General features: G+C 42.7%; 1 protein-coding gene across 1 annotated transcript in view; it reads right to left on the bottom strand.

The window, feature by feature from the left end:
• The window catches only part of NEK7 (NIMA related kinase 7), a 153624-nt gene that overhangs the window by 55410 nt on the left and 72749 nt on the right, over window positions 1-25465 (bottom strand). Inside the window, exons 4-5 of the mRNA XM_077276154.1 lie at window positions 21337-21399; window positions 15080-15190 (exon numbers count right to left, since the gene is read on the bottom strand). Coding sequence (XP_077132269.1) covers window positions 15080-15190; window positions 21337-21399 — 174 coding nt within the window. The remainder of the gene's footprint in view (window positions 1-15079; window positions 15191-21336; window positions 21400-25465) is intronic.

The raw sequence follows: 25465 nt of genomic DNA, 5'->3' as shown, positions 1-25465 counted from the left end.
TCCAAGCCGTCATATGCAAGTTCTTTACTTGCGGGTGATTTACCGGCCCCTGATACAGCAGGTTCGGAATTTCTGGAAGGACCCAGGGATCTGTTATGGAAATTATCCTTAGCCATGGAAACCATGCCCTCTTTGGCCAGAAAGGAGCTACCATGATGACTCTCGCTCCGTCCTCTCTGATTTTTTTCAACACTAAGGGAATAAGCGCTATTGGGGGAAACACATAGGCTAAGATGAAAATTCCATGGAATTGAAAATGCATCTAGGGCTACTGGGTTCCCGCGTGGGTCTATTGAACAAAAAGCCTGAGTCTTCCGATTCTGGTAGTTCGCAAATAAATCTATTTCTGGAAGACCCCACAATTGTACTATGTGGTTGAAGACTGTCTGATTCAACTCCCATTCTCCCTGTTTGAGTTGTGTTCGGCTTAGAAAATCCGCTGTTTGGTTCTCCGTCCCTTTGATGTGAAGGGCTGTCAGTGATAACAGATTGGCTTCTGCTAATAATAGGATGGATTCTGTTATTTCCATCAGTGTACGAGATCTCGTGCCCCCCTGGTGATTTATGTAGGCCACCACTACCTTGTTGTCCGATAATATCCTGACGTGATGGGAATGGAGGGAGTGTAGGAAGTGGGCGAGTGCATATTTTACCGCTAGAAGTTCTTTCATGTTGGAAGAACCCTGTTTTTCCTCTTCCGACCATAGCCCTTGAGCCACCTGGCTGTCCACATGAGCCCCCCAACCCCAAGAACTCGCATCGGTGGTTAAGGTTACAGATGTTGGCCATACCCATGGAACACCCCTGGTTAGGTTGTGTGGATCCACCCACCAAGCTAGGGAATGTATTGTTTGCAAGGAGATTTTTAAGTGCTTTTAACACAGAATCTGCCTCCAAGATCTCCCACTGGAGGTCTCTGGTGTGACTCTGGGCCCATTGGACCGCTGGTAGACAGGCTTTCATTGATCCCAATATGGACATTGCTTTGCGTAGTTACTACTGGAGATTTCCCGAGTTGTTCTATCAGTTGGATCATATTTGAAACTTTCTCTCCTGGAAGACGGCATTCTTGCCGGTTTGAGTCTATTATTAACCCCAAGTATTGTTGTACTTGGGTTGGAATGATTCTTGATTTTGTTAGGTTTAGCAACCACCCTAGATTCGTTAGGGATGTCATTACTTTGTTTAATTGATGAGTGCAGTGGAGGGGAGTTTTGCCAACTACCAGGAGGTCGTCCAAATAAGGAACTATGAGAATGTTTTGCTCTTATGTGAGCCATGACCTCTGCCATCAATTTCGTAAATACCCTCGGGGCTATGGCTAGACTGAAGGGAAGGGCCCTGTATTGGTAGTGCTTTAGCTCCCCCTGTATTAATACCGCCACTCTGAGAAATCTTTGGTAGTCTGGGTGTATAGGCACATGGTAGTATGCGTCCTTTAGATCGATGACAGTCATAAAACAAGACGGATGAAGCGTTCTCACACATGTCTTTATTGTTTCCATCTTGAAACTCTCCGTCACTAGGTACTGATTCAATTTTTTTACATTTATTATTGTCCTGTAAGTCCCATCCGGTTTCAACCGGAGAAACAGAGGAGAGTAGAATCCCATGCCTCTCTCGTGGTTTGGGACCTCCTGTAGGACATTCTTTGCTAGAAGCATTTGTATCTCCTTTTGAAGTCTGAGCTGTTCGACTTCTGCTTTTCTCTGAGGTGTTATGATAAAGTGACGAGACGGTCTTGAATGAAAAATTAGTTTCAGCCCCGTTTTTATTATATTTAGGGCCCATAGGCTCCCTGATATTTTTTCCCAGGCTGGAAGAAAGTGTGCCAGTCTTCCTCCCACCTGGGGACCACCTTCATTGGGGTTGCTTCTTGGCGTCAGGCTTGTTGAACAAGTAGCCTTTTCCTTTAAATTTTTTATCATCCCATCCTTCCTTCTGATTTTTTTGGAGGCCTTCTACGCATTAATTTCCTGTTCCGAAAGGACCGTTTGTATAATTGGTTAGGAAACCCCGGGAAGGCTTTTTTCTTATCCCCCGCTTTCTCCAGAATATCATCAAAGGTAGGGCCGAATAGAAATTCCCCCTCACAGGGTATGGAACATAATTTGGACTTAGTTTGCAGGTCCCCCGGCCAGCATTTGAGCCATAAAGCCCTTCTAGCTGCGTTTGCAAGACTAGCGGCAAGAGCTGCTTCTTTCTCAGAGTCTATAGATGCGTCCGCTAGGAACGCCGCTGCTCCTTTCATTATCGAGATTGAATCTAATACGGATTCTCTCTGGGATTTATCCTTTAATTGTGACTGTAGATGGTCCAACCATACCATTAATGCTCTGGCAGTACATGTGGAGGCTATAGCCGGTTTTAGTCCCCCCCCCCCCGCGGCTTCCCAGGCACCTTTTAGAAATACCTCAGCCTTCTTATCCATAGGGTCCTATAGGGTCCCCATATCTTCAAAAGGTAAAGCAAATTTTCTCGACGCTTTTGCTATTGCGACGTCCAGTTTTGGTGCTTTACTCCAGGAAGAACAGGCTGGGTCATCAAAAGGATATTTCCTTTTCGGGGTTAAGAGGACTTTTTTTTATCTGGTCTTTTCCACTCTTTTTTATTAGGGCATGTATTTTATCATTATTAGGGCATGTATTTTATCATTTATTGGAAACGCCCTACGTTTCCTTTGTTCCAGACCGCTAAACAAAGTCTTGTGCGTTTTTTTTGGATTTAGTCTCTACCAGCCCCATGGTAGTTCTTACCGCTTTTACCAAAGCGTCCATCTCTTCAATGGGAAAACAATTGCGACCCCCCTCCGAAGAAGAAGAGGATGATAGAGAGGAAAGCGAACTATCTGAATCAGATATATCACTATCTTCTTCACTAGAGCTTGGCTCCGGGGGACCTATGTTTAGATCTACGCTTCTTTTTCAATCCTTTGGCACTTTTTAACGCATCCTCTACTTGCGATGTAATTAATTGTTTAAATCGGATGCGAATCTTGGGGACTCCTCGGAAATGGTGTTTTCTATGCATATGGCACAGAGTTTCTTTACCCATGTAATGGGTAGTTCTACAGAGCAGATCGGGCAAACTCTGTGCCTGGTTTTCGCTGTACATTTCTTCCCCTAAGAAAATACAATAAAACCCCTTTTAGAACCTGAGCATTCACGAAGATCACTTACCCTCCTAATTTAAGGGGGATACCGGTTCTGGCGTAGGAGTAGCTTCCTCGACTTGAACCGTTACTGGCCTGCTGGATCCGCCCGAGCCTCTGCTACGTTGAGGTCCGGAGCTGCAACGCTGGGAAGAAGCATCGTGCTGTCGCTGCTGCTGGCGATGGTGCTGCTGCTGATGGGGCTGGCGCTTTTTCGGCGGGGTCTGCAGAGTTTCTTCTGCCGGTTGCTCTACCTCACTCATAGTGAGACCTTTCTGAGCACCGGCCATTCGTTTCCTGATCTTTTTTATATGTAAGTGGGGCGGCACACCGCTGGGCTATTACCCAGAGATGCTGTGCGCCGCCCCGGAAGTGACCCCTGCGCCGAGCATTCTGGGAGCACCGTAATGCTCTGTGCCCAGCCCGCGCATGCGCGCATTCTGCCGCCGCCATTCCTGCAGGGAGCCTGTCCGGAGCACGCCTGCCGACCACACCGGAGGAAGCGCCCACTCCAGCCCCAGAATCCCAAACGCCCGCCGGCGCCAACAGAGGGACCCTCGGACGAGCGCGCTATCCGGAGGGAGAACCGGCGGTAAGGCACCAGGTGACCGCCGCCACCTATTACCGGCTGTATCTATTCTTTCGTGGGGAGAAGCAGACTGGGTCTTTCTTCACTGCTTCTCCCCCGCTCACGCACGGGCCCGCCGACCCTGAGAACGTGGCCTTCAGGGGTAGGATTTAGCCACCGTATTCGAAGCAGGGCCCCCCGCTGCCAATAGCCGAATCGATGGACCCCCGGCATCCCACGACGTCCACGCTGCAGGTTCCCCGTCAGGGACAGGAAACCGAACTGATGTGGGAGAGAGGTACCGCCTTTTTCACCTGTAGGTTTCCTGTCCCTGAGGGTGGATCCCTCTCTCTCCGTGGTGCCGTCATAGGGGTAAGAGAAATGGCGTTAATCAAGTGCCCCATGTTACTTACATGTACTATTACCATTTACTTACTACAGGGTATTTGCTCACTTTGTTTTTATCTTAGTCTTTGTCCGTTTAATGAACAGTGTGAACGTGCTCCTACACATTGAGCATATACCAGGTTATGTTCTGGCTCTTATTTTATTTTTAAGTTTTGTCAGTGTAACAGTCTTTTTTGTGGGGGGGTTTTTTGCGTTTTTTTTTTTTTTTTTTTAAATATCCTCCATGACATTACGTACAGTTATCACATTTGTTGTGTCTCTGAATTTGATGTGAGCTCAAACACCGAGCTCGAATCTCTCTCAGCAGATGATGGCTGATTTAATCAGCCTTCATGTGCCTCTAACAGCCACGGGTGGAGTGGTGCTCCGCCTGCAGCTGCTAAGCCCCTTTCACACATCAGTTTTTTGTTATCAGTCGCAATCCGTTGAATTTTGGAAACAAACGGAGTCGGGGACTGATGCCGCCGGATCCGTTTTTTACTCATAGACTTGTATTAGTGACGGATGGCCTCACGTTTCATCTGTCGTTCACCGGATCCGTTGAAAATTGTTTGTCCGGCGGCCGGAGACAACGGACAAAATAAAGTTTTTTGTGTATGTCGAAAAAACGGACAGCGACAGATCAGTCGCCGTCCATCGTTTGCTCAAAAGGAAGCCTATGGGCGCCAGATCCATCAAATGACAGAATCCGGTGACGGATTCCATTTATTTAAACTGAGCATGCTCCGATTTTTCAGTAAAAAGGTCTGCTAAGGGCGCACAAAAAAAAAAAGTCACATATCCGGAAAGCATGTGGGAAAATGGTGACAAGCAAAAAAAAAAAAAAAAAAAAAAACATTTCCTCCACAAAATTCTGAATTTTTTTTTTCACCACTTAACAAAACAACTAAACGTTTTTGATATCTGCGTAATTGAACTGACCTTGAAAACCATATTTCCAGGTTAGTTTTACCTTATAGTGAACATGGAAGGTTAAAAAAATATATATACCGTATATAAAAAAACTATTGTGGAATTGCACATTTTTGCCATTTCAACACATGGAATTTTTTTTCCTGTTTTCCACTGCATCACATGATTAAATGAATCGTGTCAGTCAAAAGTACAACTTCTCCGGCAAAAACCAAGCCCTCAAAAGGATATGTGGACAGAAAAAAAAAAAAGGGTTATGGCTCTTGGAGCAAGAACTAAAAAACACGAAAAATTGTGTGGTTATGAAGGGGTTAAATAGAACCTTTATATGCGTTTAATGTTGTATCCCACAATAGACCAACCTTGTCTGAACATTAAGGAGACCACTACTGCTTGACAAAACAGTGACATTTTATCCACTAACCTCCATGATGTACCATTAGGTCATGGAATGTGGCAATTTGGAGCGGGTTTAGACGTTGAACCTGCTCCAAGCAAAGCAGACAACCACTGCGTCACACAGCCGGCAAAGGCCTCCAACAGCAGCAATCAAAGCTGGCTCCAAATGTTGCCATTAACAGCATAAATGCCACAATCACTCCCTAAGCATCTCTGGGCATCTGTTCTAGCTACCCGTCAACCCCTCTGTGGTTCAATGGTGAGGTGCCGAAGGGTTATCATGGCAGCTAAGGACCTACTGAAGGCACCCTATGTGCACAAGTTGGTACTCTTGCCAAGCCCAGCTTGTTGCTGGACTTCATTAGAGACATGTGTTAAGGTACCTTCACACTGACCAACTTAACAACGATATCGCTATCGATCCGTGACGTTGCAGCGTCCTGGATAGCGATATCGTTGTGTTTGACACGCAGCAGCGATCTGGATCCTGCTGTGACATCGTTGGTCGGAGCAGAAAGTCCAGAACTTTATTTCGTCGCTGGATCTCCCGCAGACATCGCTGAGTCGGCGTGTGTGACGCCGATTCAGCGAGGTCTTCACTTGTAACCAGGGTAAACATCGGGTTACTAAGCGCAGGGCCGCGCTTAGTAACCCGATGTTTACCCTGGTTACCAGTGTAAATGTGAAAAAAACAAACACTACATACTTACATTCCGGTGTCTGTGGCGTCCTCCGGCGTTCTGCTGTCCTGCACTGTGTCCGCGCCGGCTGGCCGTAAAGCAGAGCACAGCGGTGACGTCACCGCTGTGCTTTACGGCGGGCACTGACACAGTGCAGGGAAGCGGACACCGGGGGACGCCACAGACACCGGAATGTAAGTATGTAGTGTTTTTTTTTTTTTTACATTTACACTGGTAACCAGGGTAAACATCGGGTTACTAAGCGCGGCCCTGCGCTTAGTAACCCGATGTTTACCCTGGTTACCCGGAGACCGGCATCGTTGGTCGCTGGAGAGCTCTCGGTGTGACAGCTCTCCAGCGACCAAACAGCGACGAAACAGCGACGCTGCAGCGAATGGCATCGTTGTCTTGATCGCTGCAGCGTCGCTAAGTGTGACGGTACCTTTAGGTACAGTTGTGCTCAAAAGTTTACATACAACGGCAGAATTTTTGCTTTCTTGGCCTTTTTCAGAAAATATGAATGATAACCCCAAAACTTTTTCTCCACTCATGGTTAGTAGTTGGGTGAAGCCATTTATTGTCAAACTACTGTGTTTTCTCTTTTTAAATCATAATGACTACCCAAAACATCCAAATGGCCCTGATCAAAAGTTCACATACCCTGAGGATTTTCGCCTGATAACATGCACAGAAGTTGACACAAATGGGTTTGACTGGCTACTAAAGGTAACATCCTCACCTGTGACCTGTTTGCTTGTAATTAGTGTGTGTGCATAAAGGCTGAGTGAGTTTCTGAGATCCAGACAGACTCTTGCATCTTTCATCCAGCCACTAATGCTTCCGGATTGTGAGTCATGGGGAAAGCATAATAATTGTCAACGGATCTACGGGAAAAGGTAATTGAACTGTATAAAACAAAGGGAAAGGGATACAAAAAGATTTCCAAGGAATTGATAATGCCAGTCAGCAGCGTTCAAACTGTGATTAACAAATGGAAAATCAGTGGCTCTGTAAAAACAAAACCACAGTCAGGTTGACAAACAAAAAAATGTCGTCCACAACTGCCAGGAAAATAGTTTGGGATGCAAAGAAACACCCACAAATATCAGCTGAAATACAGGACTCACTGAAAACTAGCAGTGTGGCTGTTTCAAGATGCACAATAAGGAGGCACTTGAAGAAAAATGGTCTGCATGGTCAAGTCGACAGAAGAAAGCCATTACTGCGCAAATGCCACAAAGTATCTTGCCTACAATATGCAAAACAGCACAGAGACAAGCCTCAAAACTTCTACGTCAAGGTAATTTGTAAGTGATGAGACCAAAATTTAACTTTTAGGCCACAACCATAAACGTTACATTTGGAGACAGGTCAACAAGGCCTATGATGAAAGGAACACCATTCCCACTGTAAAGCACGGACGTGGATCGCTGATGTTTTGGGGATGTGTGAGCTACAAAGGCACAGGAAACTTAGTCAAAGTTGAAGGAAAGATGAATGTAGCACATTATCAGCAAATACTGAAGGCAAATTTGGACTCATCAGCCCGGAAGCTGCGCATGGGACATACTTGGACGTTCCAACATGACAAAAATCCAAAACACAAGGCCAAGTCGACCTGTCATTGGCTACAGCAGAACAAAGTGAAGGTTCTGGAGTGGTCATCTCAGTCTCTTGACCTCAATATCATTGAGCCACTCTGGGGAGATCTCCAGCGCGCAGTTCATGCTAGACAGCCCAGGAATTTACAGGAACTGGAGGATATTTGCCAAGAAGAGTGGGCAGCTTTACCATCTGAGAAAATAAAGAACCGCATCCACAACTACCACACAAGACTTCAAGCTGTCATTGATGTTAGAGGGGGCAATACACGGTATTAATAAATGGGGTATGTGAACTTTTGATCAGGGTCATTTGGATGCTTTGGGTTGTCATTATGATTTAAAAAGAGAAAACACAGTAGTCTGACAATAAATGGTTTCACCCAACCACTAACCATGAGTGGAGAAAAAGTTTTGATGTTATCATTCATATTCTCTGAAAAAAGGCCAGGAAAGCAAAAATTCTGCAGGAGTATGTAAACTTTTGAGCACAACTGTATATCTACTGCAATACAATAGTAGTCCACAAAAAAATCAAAGTGATTGGCACTACCGTTACACCTTCTGAAGTAATGCACTCCTGTTTATAAAAAGTAACACGCTGCAGGCTAATTTACTCCAATCTTAGGGTGCCAACCCAAGAAAAACAACAGTACTAAATGTCCATGCAAAGAGAATAAAGGGTGGCACTAACCAGAATAAAATCCAACGTTTTATTTAGTCACCTTTAAAACATCTTCGGTTAAGCAGTGGATAATGGAGTGTGAGGACGATGGCCGTTTCGCGCAAATGCATTTCTACGAGTCACATGTATAATAGTATTGCAGTATTGCAGTACATAGTATAAGCGATCAAACAATCCAAAAGGTACAAGTCCCCAACAGGGGCTAAATATACTTGGGGAAAAATAAAAAGAAATATTAAAAATATATATATATATATATATATACACTCACTGGCCACTTTATTAGGTACACCTGTCCAACTTCTTGTTAACACTTAATTTCTAATCAGCCAATCACATGGCGGCAACTCAGTGCATTTAGGCATGTAGACATGGTCAAGACAATCTCCTGCAGTTCAAACCGAGCATCAGTATGGGGAAGAAAGGTGATTTGAGTGCCTTTGAACGTGGCATGGTTGTTGGTGCCAGAAGGGCTGGTCTGAGTATTTCAGAAACTGCTGATCTACTGGGATTTTCACGCACAACCATCTCTAGGGTTTACAGAGAATGGTCCGAAAAAGAAAAAAAATCCAGTGAGCGGCAGTTCTGTGGGCGGAAATGCCTTGTTGATGCCAGAGGTCAGAGGAGAATGGGCAGACTGGTTCGAGCTGATAGAAAGGCAACAGTGACTCAAATTGCCACCCGTTACAACCAAGGTAGGCCTAAGAGCATCTCTGAACGCACAGTGCGTCGAACTTTGAGGCAGATGGGCTACAGCAGCAGAAGACCACACCGGGTACCACTCCTTTCAGCTAAGAACAGGAAACTGAGGCTACAATTTGCACAAGCTCATCGAAATTGGACAGTAGAAGATTGGAAAAACGTTGCTTGGTCTGATGAGTCTCGATTTCTGCTGCGACATTCGGATGGTAGGGTCAGAATTTGGCGTAAACAACATGAAATCTTTGGGATGTGGTGGAACGGGAGATTCGCATCAGGGATGTGCAGCCGACAAATCTGCGGCAACTGTGTGATGCCATCATGTCAATATGGACCAAAATCTCTGAGGAATGCTTCCAGCACCTTGTTGAATCGATGCCACGAAGAATTGAGGCAGTTCTGAAGGCAAAAGGGGTCCAACCCGTTACTAGCATGGTGTACCTAATAAAGTGGCCAGTGAGTGTATATATACACATACATACATATTGCTGCATTTTTATGACATAGGCCTTTTATTTTTTGGGAGTTAAGAAGTTTTTTTTTAAAACATTGGAATAGTAATCCGTGCGTGTTTACTATCACTGTAGTCATACTAACCTGGAGAGTCATGTTGCCAGGTCAATTTTACTGCACAATTGGCACCGTGAAATCAATACCCTAAAACAAAGGTAAAAAAATTGCGGTTTGTTTCCAACCCCCTCCCCCAATGATTTCTCCTCACTTGGATATTTATTTCCAGTTTTTTTATGCATTATCTATTAAAATGAACGGCGCCATTCAAAACTACAAATTGTCCCACAAAACAACATGCCCTCAAACGGCTATGTAACAGAGGAAAAAAAAATTCTGGCTCTTTGAAGGAGAGGAGGTAAAAAAAGCCCCAAAAATGGGAATTGGTTGCATCCTCAAAGGAGCTTTAAAATTAGTCATGTAGCTCAATACATATCACTGTGCAAGTACAGGGGTTAGAAGAACCACTGTCCTTTATGAAGGAATCACCAGAAAGGTGGTTAACCCATGGTCATAAGGGTGTGTAACGCACGCACACTTAGGATTCAGCTCTTCCTGCCTGTTCCAGTGGTCATCACAAGTACACAATTTACATACTTATAGTAACATGCCAACTTTTGGCTTCAGACATTGTTCTATTGAGAGGCGCAGCTGAGACTTTAGTCAGCCCGTGACTACAAGTATAGGAATTGCATGTGACGACCACTGTACCCGACAAGATTAGCCGAATTCTATTTGTGTTCATTACACACCCTCAGTATTTGGCAGGATGCAGCACATGCTAAAGATTTTGCTGGTTGTGGACAGCGCCTTTTAGAAATTTGCAGACGTCAGTATGTTGGTTATCTATATACTATATAATATAATGTTAAAATATAAATATATATAGGCGTAGTAACAGCACTATTTTGCCAGAAAACTTAGAAAAGCAATGTTCATAGCAGTTTAGCTAGCTCATGTGTTTGTTATTTCTAAATTGTTCTTCATTTTAATAGTAAAATTGAAGCAGCAGAAGGGAAATACTGATTTCAGTACGCTTATGTGTATATTTCATTTTGGTCTCTTTGAAAGATTTTTTTTTTATTTTTTTTTAAATTTCCAGGTGATCTAAACTTTTTTTTTTTTTTTTTTTTAAATCCCTGTGGTTTTACACCTTTGAAAAGTTTACAGTGAATTAGAAGAACTTGCATCCTAGGCAAATGATACGGTACACCACATGAAAACTAAATAGATCTGTAGCTTGTAGTCTCTTCATCGTGGCCATACAACCAGTCTCCACCAGATTTACACATCAGAGAATGTTTGATGTCAATAAGATGGAGATCAGCTTGTTAACATATGCATGATGGAATATAAGCTCCTTATAAAACCTGGCCACCCCCTATATAAACAAAAGACATTTCTATAAGCCCACCTGTAGAAGCATAATACAAAGAATATGGCACATCTAGAAATATTTACACATATGTTCAACTTGGATTATTTCAGTTTACATTAAATTCATTCACATAAGTTGAGTAACTTTGCATATCAGGATCACTGTAAGATAAGTAATGCTATGTATTCGTATCTGCTCTATCTAGACATTCACAATAATGAAGGCTTCAAAGTTAAAAATCCCCCCCCCCCCCCCCCCCCCCAATACTTGCAAACACGGACCTCGAGACATCGGAGCTATTACACCACAAAATTCTGGCATAAGTCACTTTGAAAAGTCACAAAATTTTTGTGCAACATGGAGCTTAGAAAAAATGTAACAACTTTTGGTGTTTTTATCCTAGTTTGTAAAATGTGGAGCTTTGTGTCCCTAAGGCTGGTTTTACACTTGTCGTGTTTTTGCGGCTCCAATAGATTTCAATGGGGCCGCAAAAATTGTAGGAGCGCCGTATGGCCATATTTACAGCCGTGAAAAAATATCAAGCTTGATCGATATTTTTCACGGCTTACGGACACGGCCCCATTAAAAATCAATTGGGGCCGCAAAAACAACGAAAGTAACTTCCGGTTTTGCGGAACGCCGTTTCCCCCCCTCCCAATACGTTTTCTAAAGTATTGGGAAACCGTGAAATGGCAATCCGCCAGTTTTTTGCGGTCCGTTATTGTGGCGGACCATGAAAATTGCGGCGATACGACCAGCAAAAAAGGCCCCGCAATAACGGGCCGTAAAAAGCACGGTATGTGTAAAAGCAGCCTTACATCAGAACTCTTACTCCAGTGTGTGGAGGCACACGGCACTTTTCAAACAGGTCAGATTCATTAAGAATCCATGCGTTTCTCAATTAACCAGACACATCTCACTCAAACACGCCCTTCTCACCAAGGCTATATAAAAAAATCTCAGCACTTAACTTAATATGATCAGTGAGAATATTTAATGTTGTCCACAGCGTAGTAAACAGGAAACGTTTTGGTCACATTTAGACCTTCATCAGTTACCGTTCCCTTGCTTGTATAGTGTCCAATGGACAAGAGTAAGTTGTGGTCAGTTGCACGGGAATGCTGCGCAAACTACCAATTTTATCAGTATGGTAGCCAGGCGAGGTTATACCCCTTAAATGGGTTTATAAGTTCCAACATCAATGGAAGTATATCTGAATTACAGTGCACAGAATGTGATGCCAGAAGCGGTTGTTATCCGAGCACTCGTGTGCTGAGTGACTTTGGCGAGCTAAAAAAAATATGTTTGAGTCCTGGCAACTGCATGTCTCGCGGCTGTTCGCCAGCCGCAACACATGCGGGATTTCCTGTTTATTAGGCGATCCCTGCATGTGTTGCCCCTGTTGGACAGCTGCGAGACATGCAGCCGCGGGGACTCAAACATATTTTTTGAGCACGCCGAAGTCACTCTGTTAGCACACAAGCATGCTCAGATAATAACTTATCCGAGCACCTTCGCTCATCACTAGTCAAGAGTCATATAATTTTGGAGTGACATTGTTGCGCAGAAGTTTCGCAACTTTCCAAAATGATTTAGGACAGATCTCTGGTGCAATCACTTTGATAAATGGGGGCTAAAGTGTTTCTTGCTCTGGTCCGTGCATTACAAATTACTTTTATCTTTTGCAATGGGCACTAGGGGATTATTTTTTCTGTGGGGGTATTGCAAAGTCTGCCAAGTTACGCGAGTTCTGATGACCACTGATGGTCACAGCAGCTGCCCACCGAGTCAGACGGATTAGGATAGAAGCTTTTCTCGGTCACTGCTGAGGGCTTGCTCTTTATGACATTCACCTTGTTTAACTGTTTGTTCAAATAAGTAAAACTACAGTATAAACAGGAAACAAACTCACAAAATGATATACTACAAGATGTAGCATCAAAGGCTATCCTATCGGTAAAGCACTACCTTCAGACTGAATGCTGGCTGCACTCAGAGGTCAAAGATATGAGAGAGAAAAATTGTCGTGGAGCCTAGAACAGCCGGCCTGTAATTGAAAGCTGGGCTCCAGAAAAAGCAGCAAACACAAAAGCCCCAAGGATATAACAAAAGGGCATATAATAATAACGTGGTGAGGAGCAGGAAACTGCACGACGGATTTATCAGGAATCATGGAAACAAATCAGTAAAGCCGTGTTCACATTTAGCTGTTTGCATCGCTTCAGTCTCTGCAGATTGCAACCCTAACCGACATATTTATGATAAATTGTAATTTAATCCCTTCCCATTCTTAATTTTTCCACTTTATAGGAGGAGTTGTAGTTTTAGACACCATTCAATTTAGCATATTTACTGAATAATGGGAAAGACTTTCCAAATGCAGAGAAATAGTGAAATAAATGCAATTTCCTCCACTGTTTTTTATTTTGCATTTACAGTGTTGAGTCTGTGGAAAAATATGCCTGGCGACACGAGTTTTAAGATTAGGATGATCACGACAGCATCAAACTTTTATAGTTATTTTTTTTTACCAAATACAAGTGATTTTAAAAAATATATGCAGAACTTGTAAAATTGCAACACAAATCCTTATTTTTCCGCGGACAGACCTTTATGAGAGCTTGTTTCTCCCTGGTCACTTTCCATGGTATCTTTTTGTGCTACCTTCAATGTTTTGATTACTTTTTATTGCATTTATTGGGAGTAAGAACGTCCACCGAAAACAAGAAATCTGATGTTTCATTTGCTTTTCACATTTTAAAATACTGGTTAGATAACTTTATACTTTGATAGATTGGACTTGGCAATATCAAATGTTTTTTTTTGCATTGGGTAAATGGGGTTGTGTCGTTTGGGGGGGGGGGGGGGGCGATTCTAAACTTAATGGTTCAAAAAAGAAAAAAGTTTTCTTCGAGCACTTGAATTTACAATCATTTGATTACCTGAACAATATATTGAAATACTTCTGAAATTAAGCCTAAGGCTGGGCTTCATAAAAGTAAAACAGATGGAGGCGACGGGGGAGTGGGGCCTTTAGAAGGTAATAAGGTGCCATGACAAACCCACTGGCATGCAAAGATGGCTTCAGGGAGTGGGATGGAAGCAGGGGTTGAATTGGCGACCAAATCAACCACATCGCCAAGAGCCAGCATCCACCATGCGTTATGTGAGTTCAGCTCCTGAACCTGCTCCCATACATTTGCATTGGACATTTGCTGTACAGAGAATGTTGGGAAGGGGTAAATACATTCCAAACATTCGTTGTTTGCAGATATCTCAGCGCCCAGAGAGTGTTGCTGCGGCTTTGCCTATGAGAAGGTTCTGACTATATTTGTTTTATGACAATGGCATACTGTATCTAGAATTAAGGTTTTTAGTAGCTGTATGAACTCCTTCATCTCTTATACGGTTTTGTTTTATAAAGGTTTTAGCAACTAAAAGATTATATTATATTTTCTATCTAGCATTAATTCTTTTTTGGAAGTTGGGAAGTTATATGACTAGAACTTCCTAACATATTCTTCCTCCATAAGCTCCAATCTTGGAAGGTCCTCTTTCAGCTAGTTTCTGACATGGGGAAAAGAAAGAAGGGTGCTGGCTTAGGTACTGAAATGAGCAGTCAGGTAGAAGTGGGCACGTAAAGACCCAGGAAACGCTGCCCCATGCCAGAGACGAACTGACAGAGGACCTGGGGAGTAGAAAGTTCAGGGAACATTTCAGATCCAAGGTGTTGCAATAATTTTCACAAATAATTTAATGACATTTAAATACATATTTTTTAGCTAAAAATTCTTTGGAATACCAAGTCTGACCAAATAGATATCTTTGCAAAAAATGGGAATGGAAGCATTTACGAGCGAGAGAAGAACGACTTGTATTTATTATTTATTGATATTTCAGCACATCAGTGACCATTTATTACCGGCCTTTGATGCTGTCATTTTCATTTTTTTGTAGTGCAGTCTTTTTTTCAATTTGGGAATTTTTTTCTTCTTAGCTTTGTATCAAATTTGCCCAGATACAGAGGATAATCCACTCACTACTGGCTAGAAGAGGGCTTGGATACATTACATAAGGAATGGACTTACCTTTATCATCCTAGACAGGTCCCCAGCATCGGCAAGTTCCAAGACTATGTTCAGCTCATTGTCTTCAATAAAGGATGCGTAGTATTTGATTACATTTGGATGGTTCAGTTGCTGAAAAAAATAAAATTGATTTTAAGTAAGTCAAAGTGTCTAAAAATAAACTGGTGAAATGACTTGTTAGACTGCGTGAGATTCTGCAGGTACAGAACTAATTGATGTCTGCTTTGGCGTTTCTTGATTTAATGTCTCAATCTTCTTGAGAAAGACAGGGATAGCGGCCAATGCAGCGACTTGAGGACTCCTCAATTAGCCTTGTCATTTTACCTTAGACCCTCAACAGGACACGGTCATACTATTTTATAAAGGGACGTTTTACTGTCCAGGGGTTGTCCACACCGCAATTCTTTTTAGTTACGAGGATCCATTATCCAGTGGTGCTACCTGAGAGATCATGGAGAATTAAGTAATTCCTATAGAAATCATTGGCTGTGTAACTCAATGGCATTTTCTGGAAGACAGAGGACGTTTCCGAAAAACAATCTAGTTTCCTCAAAAGACAACCCCTAAATAAGATTTTGCTCATGTACGACTAATTGAAAAGGGGTATTCCAAAGTCGCATACCAGTATGTAGTAGGTGTGATAATAGTGGCAAATACCCTCAATTAGAAATGTAGCATAGTTCTTCTGATTACCTGAGATGTCCATTACCTCATGCGTAGGGCATTGCAAAAGCTTAGGTATCCATTTCTAATTGGAGGTATTTGCTAATATTATTATTACACCTGCTACATATTGGGATAGGATCTTGGAGATGGGAATAAGTTCAACTAAAAAAAACAAAAAACAAAACACTGATAAAGTAGAATATACACCACAGCAATGGTGCAGATGGTGAATGTTCTTCTACCTGGGTGAGTGCCGCATTTTTCTACTTTCTTATGCAAAGTTCTTCTACATAGGACAGAGCAAAAAGCAATAAACCCTGGTGCAGTGATTTATGCTGGACAGGGGCACAGTAGAGGGGAATCGCCACAGAATCCACTACAAACAGATATTTCTCTATGTCATAAAATTGTCATTAAACTGTAAAGGTACCTTCACACTGAACAACAACGATATCGCTAGCGATCCGTGACGTTGCAGCGTCCTGAATAGCGATATCGTTGTGTTTGACACGCAGCAGCGATCTGGATCCTGCTGTGATGTCGTTGGTCGGAGCTAGAAGGCCAGCACCTTATTTCGTCGCTGGATCTCCCGCAGACATCGCTGGATCGGTGTGTGTGACACCGATCCAGCGATGTCTTCACTGGTAACCAGTGTAACATCGGGTTACTAAGCGCAGGGCCGCGCTTAGTAACCCGATATTTACCTTGGTTACCAGCGTAAAAGTTAAAAAAAACAAACACTACATACTTACATTCCGCTGTCTGTCCCCCGGCGCTGTGCTTCTCTGCACTGTGTAAGTGCCAGCCGGGAAGCAGGGCACAGCGGTGACGTCACCGCTCTGCTTTCCGGCCGCTGTGCTTACACAGTGCAGAGAAGCAGAACGCCGGGGGACTGACACCGGAATGTAAGTATGTAGTGTTTGTTTTTTTTACTTTTACGCTGGTAACCAGGGTAAACATCGGGTTACTAAGCGCGGCCCTGCGCTTAGCAACCCGATGTTTACCCTGGTTACCCGGGGACTTCGGCATCGTTGGTCGCTGGAGAGCTCTGTGTGACAGCTCTCCAGCGACCAAACAGCGACCGGGATCGTTGTCTGGATCGCTGCAGCGTCGCTAAATGTGACGGTACCTTTAAAGTAGTTATCTAGAAGCAATGTGTCAGGCTGCCACAATAACCAGTGGTTAAAACAAACACATGAGCCGTACCCGTATTAGAGCAGTCCTGACTAATGTACAGTATGTAATCCCTATCTGATGCATTTAAAAACCCGGTCATATGTATAATACCTGTATGAGCAGGATTCAGAAAGGTAATGTCCAATGTGGACACGCTGCATAGAACGGCTTTAATGTGCACGGACATTACCTTTCTGAATCCTGCTCATACAAGTATTATACATATGACCAGGTTTTTAAATACATCAGATAGGGATCACATACATTAGTTAGGACTTCTCTAATACGGGTATACCTTGACGTTTGGTAGAGCGGCTTAATATACATTTTTTGTGAAAAAGAGGATTAACCAAATACCCTGTGTTTTTCCATCTTTTTACTAGCACTTGCTGTTTACTGATATTTTCTGCAACACAGTATTTTTTGGTTTTACTGTGCTTTTTTGTGTTTCTGCCACAATAACCAGCAGGGGCTCTTATAAGCAGGTGTGAAAAAAAAAGCGAACCATTGGTGAATTAAAGCAGAAAGAGAATAATGATATGTGCACACATCGAGTAAATGGATGCGGACATTTTTGCACCATTTCTGTATCTCTTGGCAGGAAAAACAAAGCTGCAAAAACGTGCTTTTTAATGCATTTGTGCCTGCATTTGACTGATTTGAATGAGGTAAATGGTGAAAAACACAGGGCAAAAACACACAGAATTGACATGCTCCAGATTATTTTCTGCACCAAATCTGCAAGTCAAAAATACTCAACGTGTGCATGACATGTCAGGTTTCTCATGCACTTTTCTGGCATCAGGATTGCTTCAGGTTTTGCTATCAAATCTGCATGGCAAAAATGCACCAAATCTGCAACGTGTGAACAAGCATTAAAGATGAATATGCAGGTGTATGACTAACCGTATACTAGACGCTATTTGTACCATGTAGCCCTATGAATCCATAAAGTGTAATAAAACTTAAAGGGAATCGGTCAGTGGGATCAAACATCCTAAGCATCTATATGGGCATGTAGGTCCTAGAAAGTGGAATAAAATGCTACACCTAGATATCTGAGATCCAAAGTCTTTTTCCAGATAAATCCACTTTTTTCCTAATTCGCAAATGAGCTGTTAAGATCTATGAGCCGTACCCAGATCTCCCCAAGAATCTGCCTCCAGAGATTATTTGTAAATGAAAGGGAGAGTTACCAGTGTGAGACATGTAGATCAGGAAAGCAGACTGTCAGTCATTACATGTCTCACATTGGTAACTTTCATTAAAAATAAGCCCTATATAGTTCAAAGATAGCATAGAACCATAGAATGGTAGTGTTGGAAGGGACCTCCTGGGTCATTGTGGCCGACCTCCTGCTCAATGCAGGATTCACTAAACTATCTCAGAAAAATATTTAGATTTGAGAGCCCTCAGCGGTTAATATACTCTTTTCAGTTAGACATTAAAAGGTAACAAATTGCAGCTTTCGAGACTACTCAGGTATTTCATCAGGAATAGACTAATAAAAAATCTGAAGAATCATATATTTATAAATATGTGATTCTTCAGATTTGCATCACGGTCCTCCGTGTTTGTAGTTGAGGGCTTATTTGGTATGTTGCCTGATGGAGAGACCTGAGTAGTCTCGAAAGCTTGCAATTTGTTACCACCTTTTCAGTTAGCCATCAAAAGGTATCAACCACTGAGGACTCTCAATTCTAAATATTTTTCTACCTACTGGCTAACATGGTACAAAGATATTTATCTTTCCTGCACTAAACTCTCTCAGACACTCAGTCTGTCCAGCCACTGTTTGCAGACTTCTATTGAAGGAACTTCCACCTGTCGTGGCAGCTTCTTCCACTCATTGATCACCCTCATTGTTGAGAAGTTTTTTTTCTAATACCTAATCTGTGTCTCCTCCTATTTGTTCTAGTCTTTCCTTGCACAAATGAGAAGGATGATCCCTCTACAGTGTGAAAGCCTTGAAATATTTGTAGACCGCTATTAAAGGGATCCTGTCACCCCCAAAATCGAAGATGAGCTAAGCCCACCGGCATCAGCGGCTTATCTACAGCATTCTGTATCCTGAAAGATGAGAAAAAGAGGTTAGATTATACTCACCCAGGGGCGGTCCTGCTACGGTCCGGTTCGATGGGCGTCGCGGTCCGGGTCCAGCGCCTCCTTACTTCATAGGATGACATCCTCTTCTTGTCTTCACGCTGCGGCTCCGGCCTGTTGAGGGCAGAGCAAAGTACTGCAGTGCGCAAGCACCGGGCCTCTCTGACCTTTCCCAGCGCCTGCGCACTGCAGTACTTTGCTCTGCCCTCAACAGGGCAGACAAAGTACGCCTGCGCCGCAGCTGCGGTGTGAAGACGAGAAAAGGACATGATCGTAAGAAGATGGGAGGCCACGGACCGGACCGCGAAGTCCATCGGATCGGACCGCCCGCCCAGGTGAGTATAATCAAACCTCTTTTTCTCATCTTTCAGGATACAGAATGCTGTAGATAAGCCCCTGATGCCGGTGGGCTTAGCTCAACTTCCATTTTGGGGGTGACAGGTTCCCTTTAAGAAACACAATTTGCCATGTCCTTAGAATAAATTATACTATACTGTACTCCATGATGCCAAGCACATGGCACTGCATCCTAAGAACCAGGCTCTTCAGAGCCCAGACTTGACTGGAGCACAGGTGTGCATGTTCAACCTTTGCTCCTTTGTTTTTACGACTGCCGGAAACCACCAAGTGCTGTACTAGGCTTTCCCCGATACCTCCATAAATACTTGCTCAGAAGTCGAGTGTGCACACCAATCAAAACGGGGCTCTGGGGATCCAGGGCTTGTTAAAGCTGGTGATTTGGTTCCAGCAGTCGGACCCCCAGTGATAGCACGTTATCCCATAACCAAAATGACAGGGTATAGCTTTCAATTCTAGAAATAGCCTTCCAATAACTTAAATGAAAAATTAACTGTTTTTTTTTACAAGTCGCTCTCCATGAATTTAGAACAGGCTGATCAATTTCACACATTTTCTCTCTTAAAGGGAATCTGTCACGCCAAAATTCGCATATAAGCTGAGGCTACGCCCATCAGGGGTTTATCTATATAAGCCCCCTGATGTACCCTGAAAGATAAGAAAAACAAGCTAGATTATAGTCACCCAGGGGCGGTCCCGCCCGATGGGCATCGCGGTCCTGGTCCGGCGCCTCCCATCTTCATGCAATGACGTCCTATTCTTTGCTTCCTGTCGCGGCTGCAGTGCAGGCGTACTTTATCTGCCCTGTTGAGGGCAGAGCAAAGTACTGCAGTGTGCAGGCACCAGGCCTCTCTGACCTTTCCCGGCACCTGCGCACTGCAGTACTTTGCTCTTCCCTAACAGGGCAGACAAAGTACGCCTGCACTGGAGCCGCGACAGGAAGCAAAGAAGAGGACGTCATTGCATGAAGATGGGAGGCACTGGACTCGGACCGCTCGCCCATCGGACCGGACCGCACCGGGACCGCCCCTGGGTGAGTATAATCTAACTTGTTTTTTTTATCTTTCAGGATACATCGGGGGTTTACCTACAGCATTACAGAATACTGTAGATAAACCCCTGATGCCGGTTGGGGTGACAGATTCCCTTTAAAAGTAAAAGCGTATGAAATGTAGCTGCTTTTAAAGAGCCATTATATGGCCCGATAATTGGTCTCTCAACCGTTGACCCGTGTAAACATAGTAGCAATCAGTAGGCAAAATGTGACAATCATGATTTTATATGTTGCCTTAAAAGTAGTTGTAGCCAGCACATCTCCCCATGTAAACAGGGAGTGTGCAGTCTACAACATTGCAAACTGTATGGGCACCAAAATAGCATATTTACCATTGTTTGTCCTCCTATAGCATCAGCCTATTGTTCTGTAATATCACTGATCAGCTCTCAATATGAGAAGAAAATAGTAGAAACCTGCCTTAGCAGAGGTCTTGTCACTTTTTTGACTTTGTGGGAAAAGTAATTTACGTTTTTTAGAGCAATATAATCTATAATATATGGAAATTGAATTACAGTACATAGTTCTATAATAGCGCCACTATCATATGGGAAAGATAATTGTGCCGGATAAATATCAGTAAACCACATATGCAAGCTTTCATTTACAACAAACTAGTTGGAGGGTAGCATATAATCCCACCGCGTGTGTTAGAAGGAAAACAGCAAATTGACTTTTAATGCAGTTTTATCCAAAGATGTAAACATCTTTCTTCCCTTATTTAAGAAGATGCCAAGTTCACAGGAGATGTGAAAACGAAGTCGTTCAAAGCCTTCATGTGGCACATTGGAAAAAGGGTCTCGGCTAGACGAAAGTAACAACAAGATCATCAAAGCTTCAGATTTCACACAAAAAGCATTTTCTACAAACAAATCTTTGGGGTGCTTCAAAAAGTGTTTACCTTAAGGAGGTCAATCTCTTTGATACAGTCTGCTCTTGCCTTGGCATCCATCAAATCAAAAATCTGCGAGGGATTAAATAAAGATGAACATGAGGTTATTTACAAAGACGCCATTAATGTGGAGGCACAGCAGCAACGCTTGGATGCAGCTATAGGGCTGATTACTATGTGCCATGTCTGGCTTAGCGTTGTGTAACCACTTACCCACCGACACAGATTTCATTCACGCAAGGAGACAAATGCATAAACATGGTTAATGAAACGCGTTTTACATCAGTCTGCCCCATTTTCACTGTAGTCTCCCACAATTAAGGCAGCTAACCCCCATTCTCTGGTACAATTCTTTGATTCCAGCTTTCTGCGTCTCGTACTTCACAAATGTGAGCAGGATACATGAAACAGTCACTGTGGGCCTTTCAAGGAGATAAAGCTTGTGAGCTGCCCTTGGGGAGAAATGCTCAGAGTTACAATCACATCTCTTCCATGCGGTGACAGCTCCCTCCCGAGCAGGATGGATGGTGAAATATGAGGACACACAGTGACTTGTCATTGTAGCCGCTCGCACTGCGATCTGGCTGGAACCTCTGCCTTCAGCCGGGAAGCTGACAGGAGACTTGCAGCTACTTTTTGGCACTTATTGCTTCAACTTTCCTTCAAATCTAGTATACACTAGTGTTCAAAATAATAGAAGTGGGTTCAAAAACAGGAGTTAATCACAAAATCTTTATACTCGTTTTATTCCTAGCATTGGGAACATTGCACACTGTTTTCTAATTCAAAACATGAAGAGAAATGTAGATAAATGTTTAACTGCTTTAAAGAAAATGACAAAAAATGAACATTGGGCTGTTCTAAAAAAAATTGTGTCTGCATTTGTCTTTACAAACTCACAATATGTACTATTTTTATGATGATTTGGCATTCCTGTGAGTCACTAATCTAATATTTAGTTGTATACACAGTTTTTTTAGAACTGCTTCACATCTATGTTGCATAGAGCCAACCAACTTCTGGCACAACTGTTATTCCAGCCCCGGATGCTTGGGCTACATCCCACAATTTTTGTTAGCATTTGTTGGTTTTGCCTCAGAAACGGCATTTTTAATGTCAGCCCACAAGTGTCCGATAGGATTAAGGTCTGGGGATTGGGCTGGCCACTCCATTAACCCCAATTTTGACCAAGATTTTATTTGCCTGTTGCATGACGAACTGTATTCGGACCTAGGACCCCAAGAGACTAATTTTACTTTCATAAGTCCACGAAATGTTTCTCCATTTCTCTTCAGGCCAGTTGATGTGTTTTTTGGTAAATTGTATCAGCTTCAGTACATGTCTTTTTTTACCAGTAGGACTTTGCGGGAACTTCTTGGTAAGAGATGAGCTTCTCACAGGCGCCTTCTCACTGCCACAGTCCTCACAGGTAACTTGAGACTGTCTCTGATAATCCTGGAGCTGAGCCTTTGCCATTCTGGCTATTCTTCCATCCATTCCAATGGTGGTCTTCTGTTTTCTTCCACGTCTCTTTGGTTTGGCTTTCCATTTTAAAGCATTGGAGATCATTTTAGCTGAAACAACCGATCATTGTCTGCACTTCTTTATAAGTTTTACCTTCTCCTATCAACCTGTTAATCAAAGTTCGTTGTTCTTCTGAACAATGTCTCGAATGACCCATATTTCTCAGGTTTTCAAGGAGAAATGCATGTACGACATGTCCTGGCTTCACCCTTATATAAGGGCCACCTGATTCACACCAGTTTCTTCCCAGAATGATTGACCTCACTAATTGATCTCCACACTGCTATTATTTTGAACACTCCCCCTTTCAATTAATTATTCTAATATACAGACTCAGAAACCTGCAGATCATGAATGCAGAGTCTGGGGGTTTCTTAGAATCTACTGCACCAACTGGTAAATCCTTTGACACGTGGTGATATAATTTATACCAAAAACAATGATTAATCTGATTAGTTATATTGGATTGCTATTATTGTGAACACCACTAAGATAAAGGTGAAGACCAAGGATGAAATCCTTTTGCAGCCGCTATGCTGTCTGCTTATGCCAGAGTATGATCATCCTTGGTTATAAACTCTGTTAGTCATAGTAAAAATATAAGAAACAATCGATGAACAACTTGGTGTTGATATTCCCTTTGTCAATGGAAGAGCAAGTTGTCACTTAAATGATTGGATATCTTGAATGACTGCTGAAGAAAATCTGCCGGAGACATGTATGTACCAGTCTGTAGCTGCTGTGCAAACATTGAAAAGGCCGTGGTACTGACACGAGCGCCGCAACCTCTTCACACTGCTGGTCGGAGTGGGTGCTCAAAGCTGGACAACGTCCCCTTCATCTCTTAAATAATTCCTCAATATTAGGCGGCTAGATAACCCCTCCATAAAATTCCTTAACAATGGATTTACTTTTCCATCGTAATGATTGTTTTATAAATAATAAACTTATCAAACTGACCACACATCGGCTGAAGAACCTGTGAAGCCATGACCCCCCATAGATGATCCACACACATTAGTCAGGGGACCATCATCATTTTTGTAATGTGTGAAACTTACTTCACAGAGAACAAAAAAAAATAAAAAATCACATCTTTGACCCTTTAGGCGCATATTCACATGGGGCTGATACGCTGCAGTTTTTAGAGGTATACAAGGGAAACATCCACAGCATATTACAGTAGCAGCAATGCGGATTAGATTCCACCAAATCTGAGAATCACGGTAGGAAGAAAAATAATCCACAGGGGAAACTGAATGACAGTGTAGATGATCAATCCAGTGCAAGTCAACTTACGATGTGAATTTCAGCCATTTTCATAATTTGTTTTCTCTCATTTTGAACCTTTTTCAAGTTTGTTTTACCCATCAATCATATCAGGTTTTCTTGTAAAGGTAAAAATAAGTTTACAGCTTCTCTTACCCAATAGACAAACAAAACCCCCAAACAGTCAGCATTAGAAAGAAATAGAGATGGCGTCTGCGTGCAGTGCATTTTTTAATGGACTATTTGACTTGATTTGAGCGCCACAAAAAAAAAAAAAAGATGGTACATCAGATTTGCAAACAAAACAATTGGTCAGAAAAGCCCACCCCATTAAAAAAACAAACAAAAAAAACAAAACAAAATGAATACATCAACAGACCATAATTGTTACAGATTGGATCTGTGAAAACCATGGATATAACATGTGCGTGAGGCAAGGACTGGTGAATCGGTCTAATAAGTAGCACTTGTGTCTTATGTCACAAGCTAAAGACAGAACATTTAAAGAAAAATAAACTGACCAGCGCCTCTGAACAGAATGAAGTGTGAACAGCCGCAAGCTGCTTTGATTCTATAATATCCAACTAAAAAGTACAAGGAGCAGCCACTGTATATGCACACATTTAATACTGTATGTGCAATATAGAATATCACAGTACTTCGATCCCAAATTGGCCAATTTGTGTGTGCCCACCAGCCAGGACAAGGCATCACATACAGAGTCAAATATAGAGAAGAACTAAGTAACTTGTGTGCAGAAAGCAAAAAAATAATCAGCCCTGATGTGATCTACAAAAAACTGGAAAGAAAGAACTTCAAGATCCAATTTGGGGGTGCATGGAAATGGCAAAAAAGGAAGAATTATTTTGTGCAACCCAAGTGTGGCTTCGCAAGCTGTAGCTGAAAATGTACAAAATAACATATCACAAAAATCACAAAGGCAGCTTTGAAATGTTTCATTCTAATGAAAGGAATCTCCAGCAGAAAAGTTGAAACAAATCCAGGCTTCTTTTCAGTAGTAAGTTTTGCATATTGTAATAGCATTCAGAGAGACGGCTGGCAGCTGTCATTCACTGCAGACACCGACGCAGCAGATCGCCAGAAATATATGCAGATGTTATGCAGATTAAAAAGGAACGGGGATTCAAAGTCAGGGATGTGCTACTAAATGAGGCGGCTCGGCAGTGGGGAGCGCAGGGGAGCTCATTTTCATATTCGTTATGGCCTGGTCAACAGCAGAAACATCCTATAGGGCCATAGGCTATTCCGAAATTAGTGATGTATTTCACTATGGTGTCTAGAGCACAAGTCAGAACGGCTATTGTTCTATTCAAACCCTAATGCT

This window comes from Ranitomeya variabilis, chromosome 8 (assembly GCF_051348905.1).
Source record: "Ranitomeya variabilis isolate aRanVar5 chromosome 8, aRanVar5.hap1, whole genome shotgun sequence".
Taxonomy (NCBI): domain Eukaryota; kingdom Metazoa; phylum Chordata; class Amphibia; order Anura; family Dendrobatidae; genus Ranitomeya; species Ranitomeya variabilis.
The sequence above is the reverse complement of the archived record's forward strand: the minus strand, read 5'-3'. Positions and strand labels throughout refer to the sequence as shown.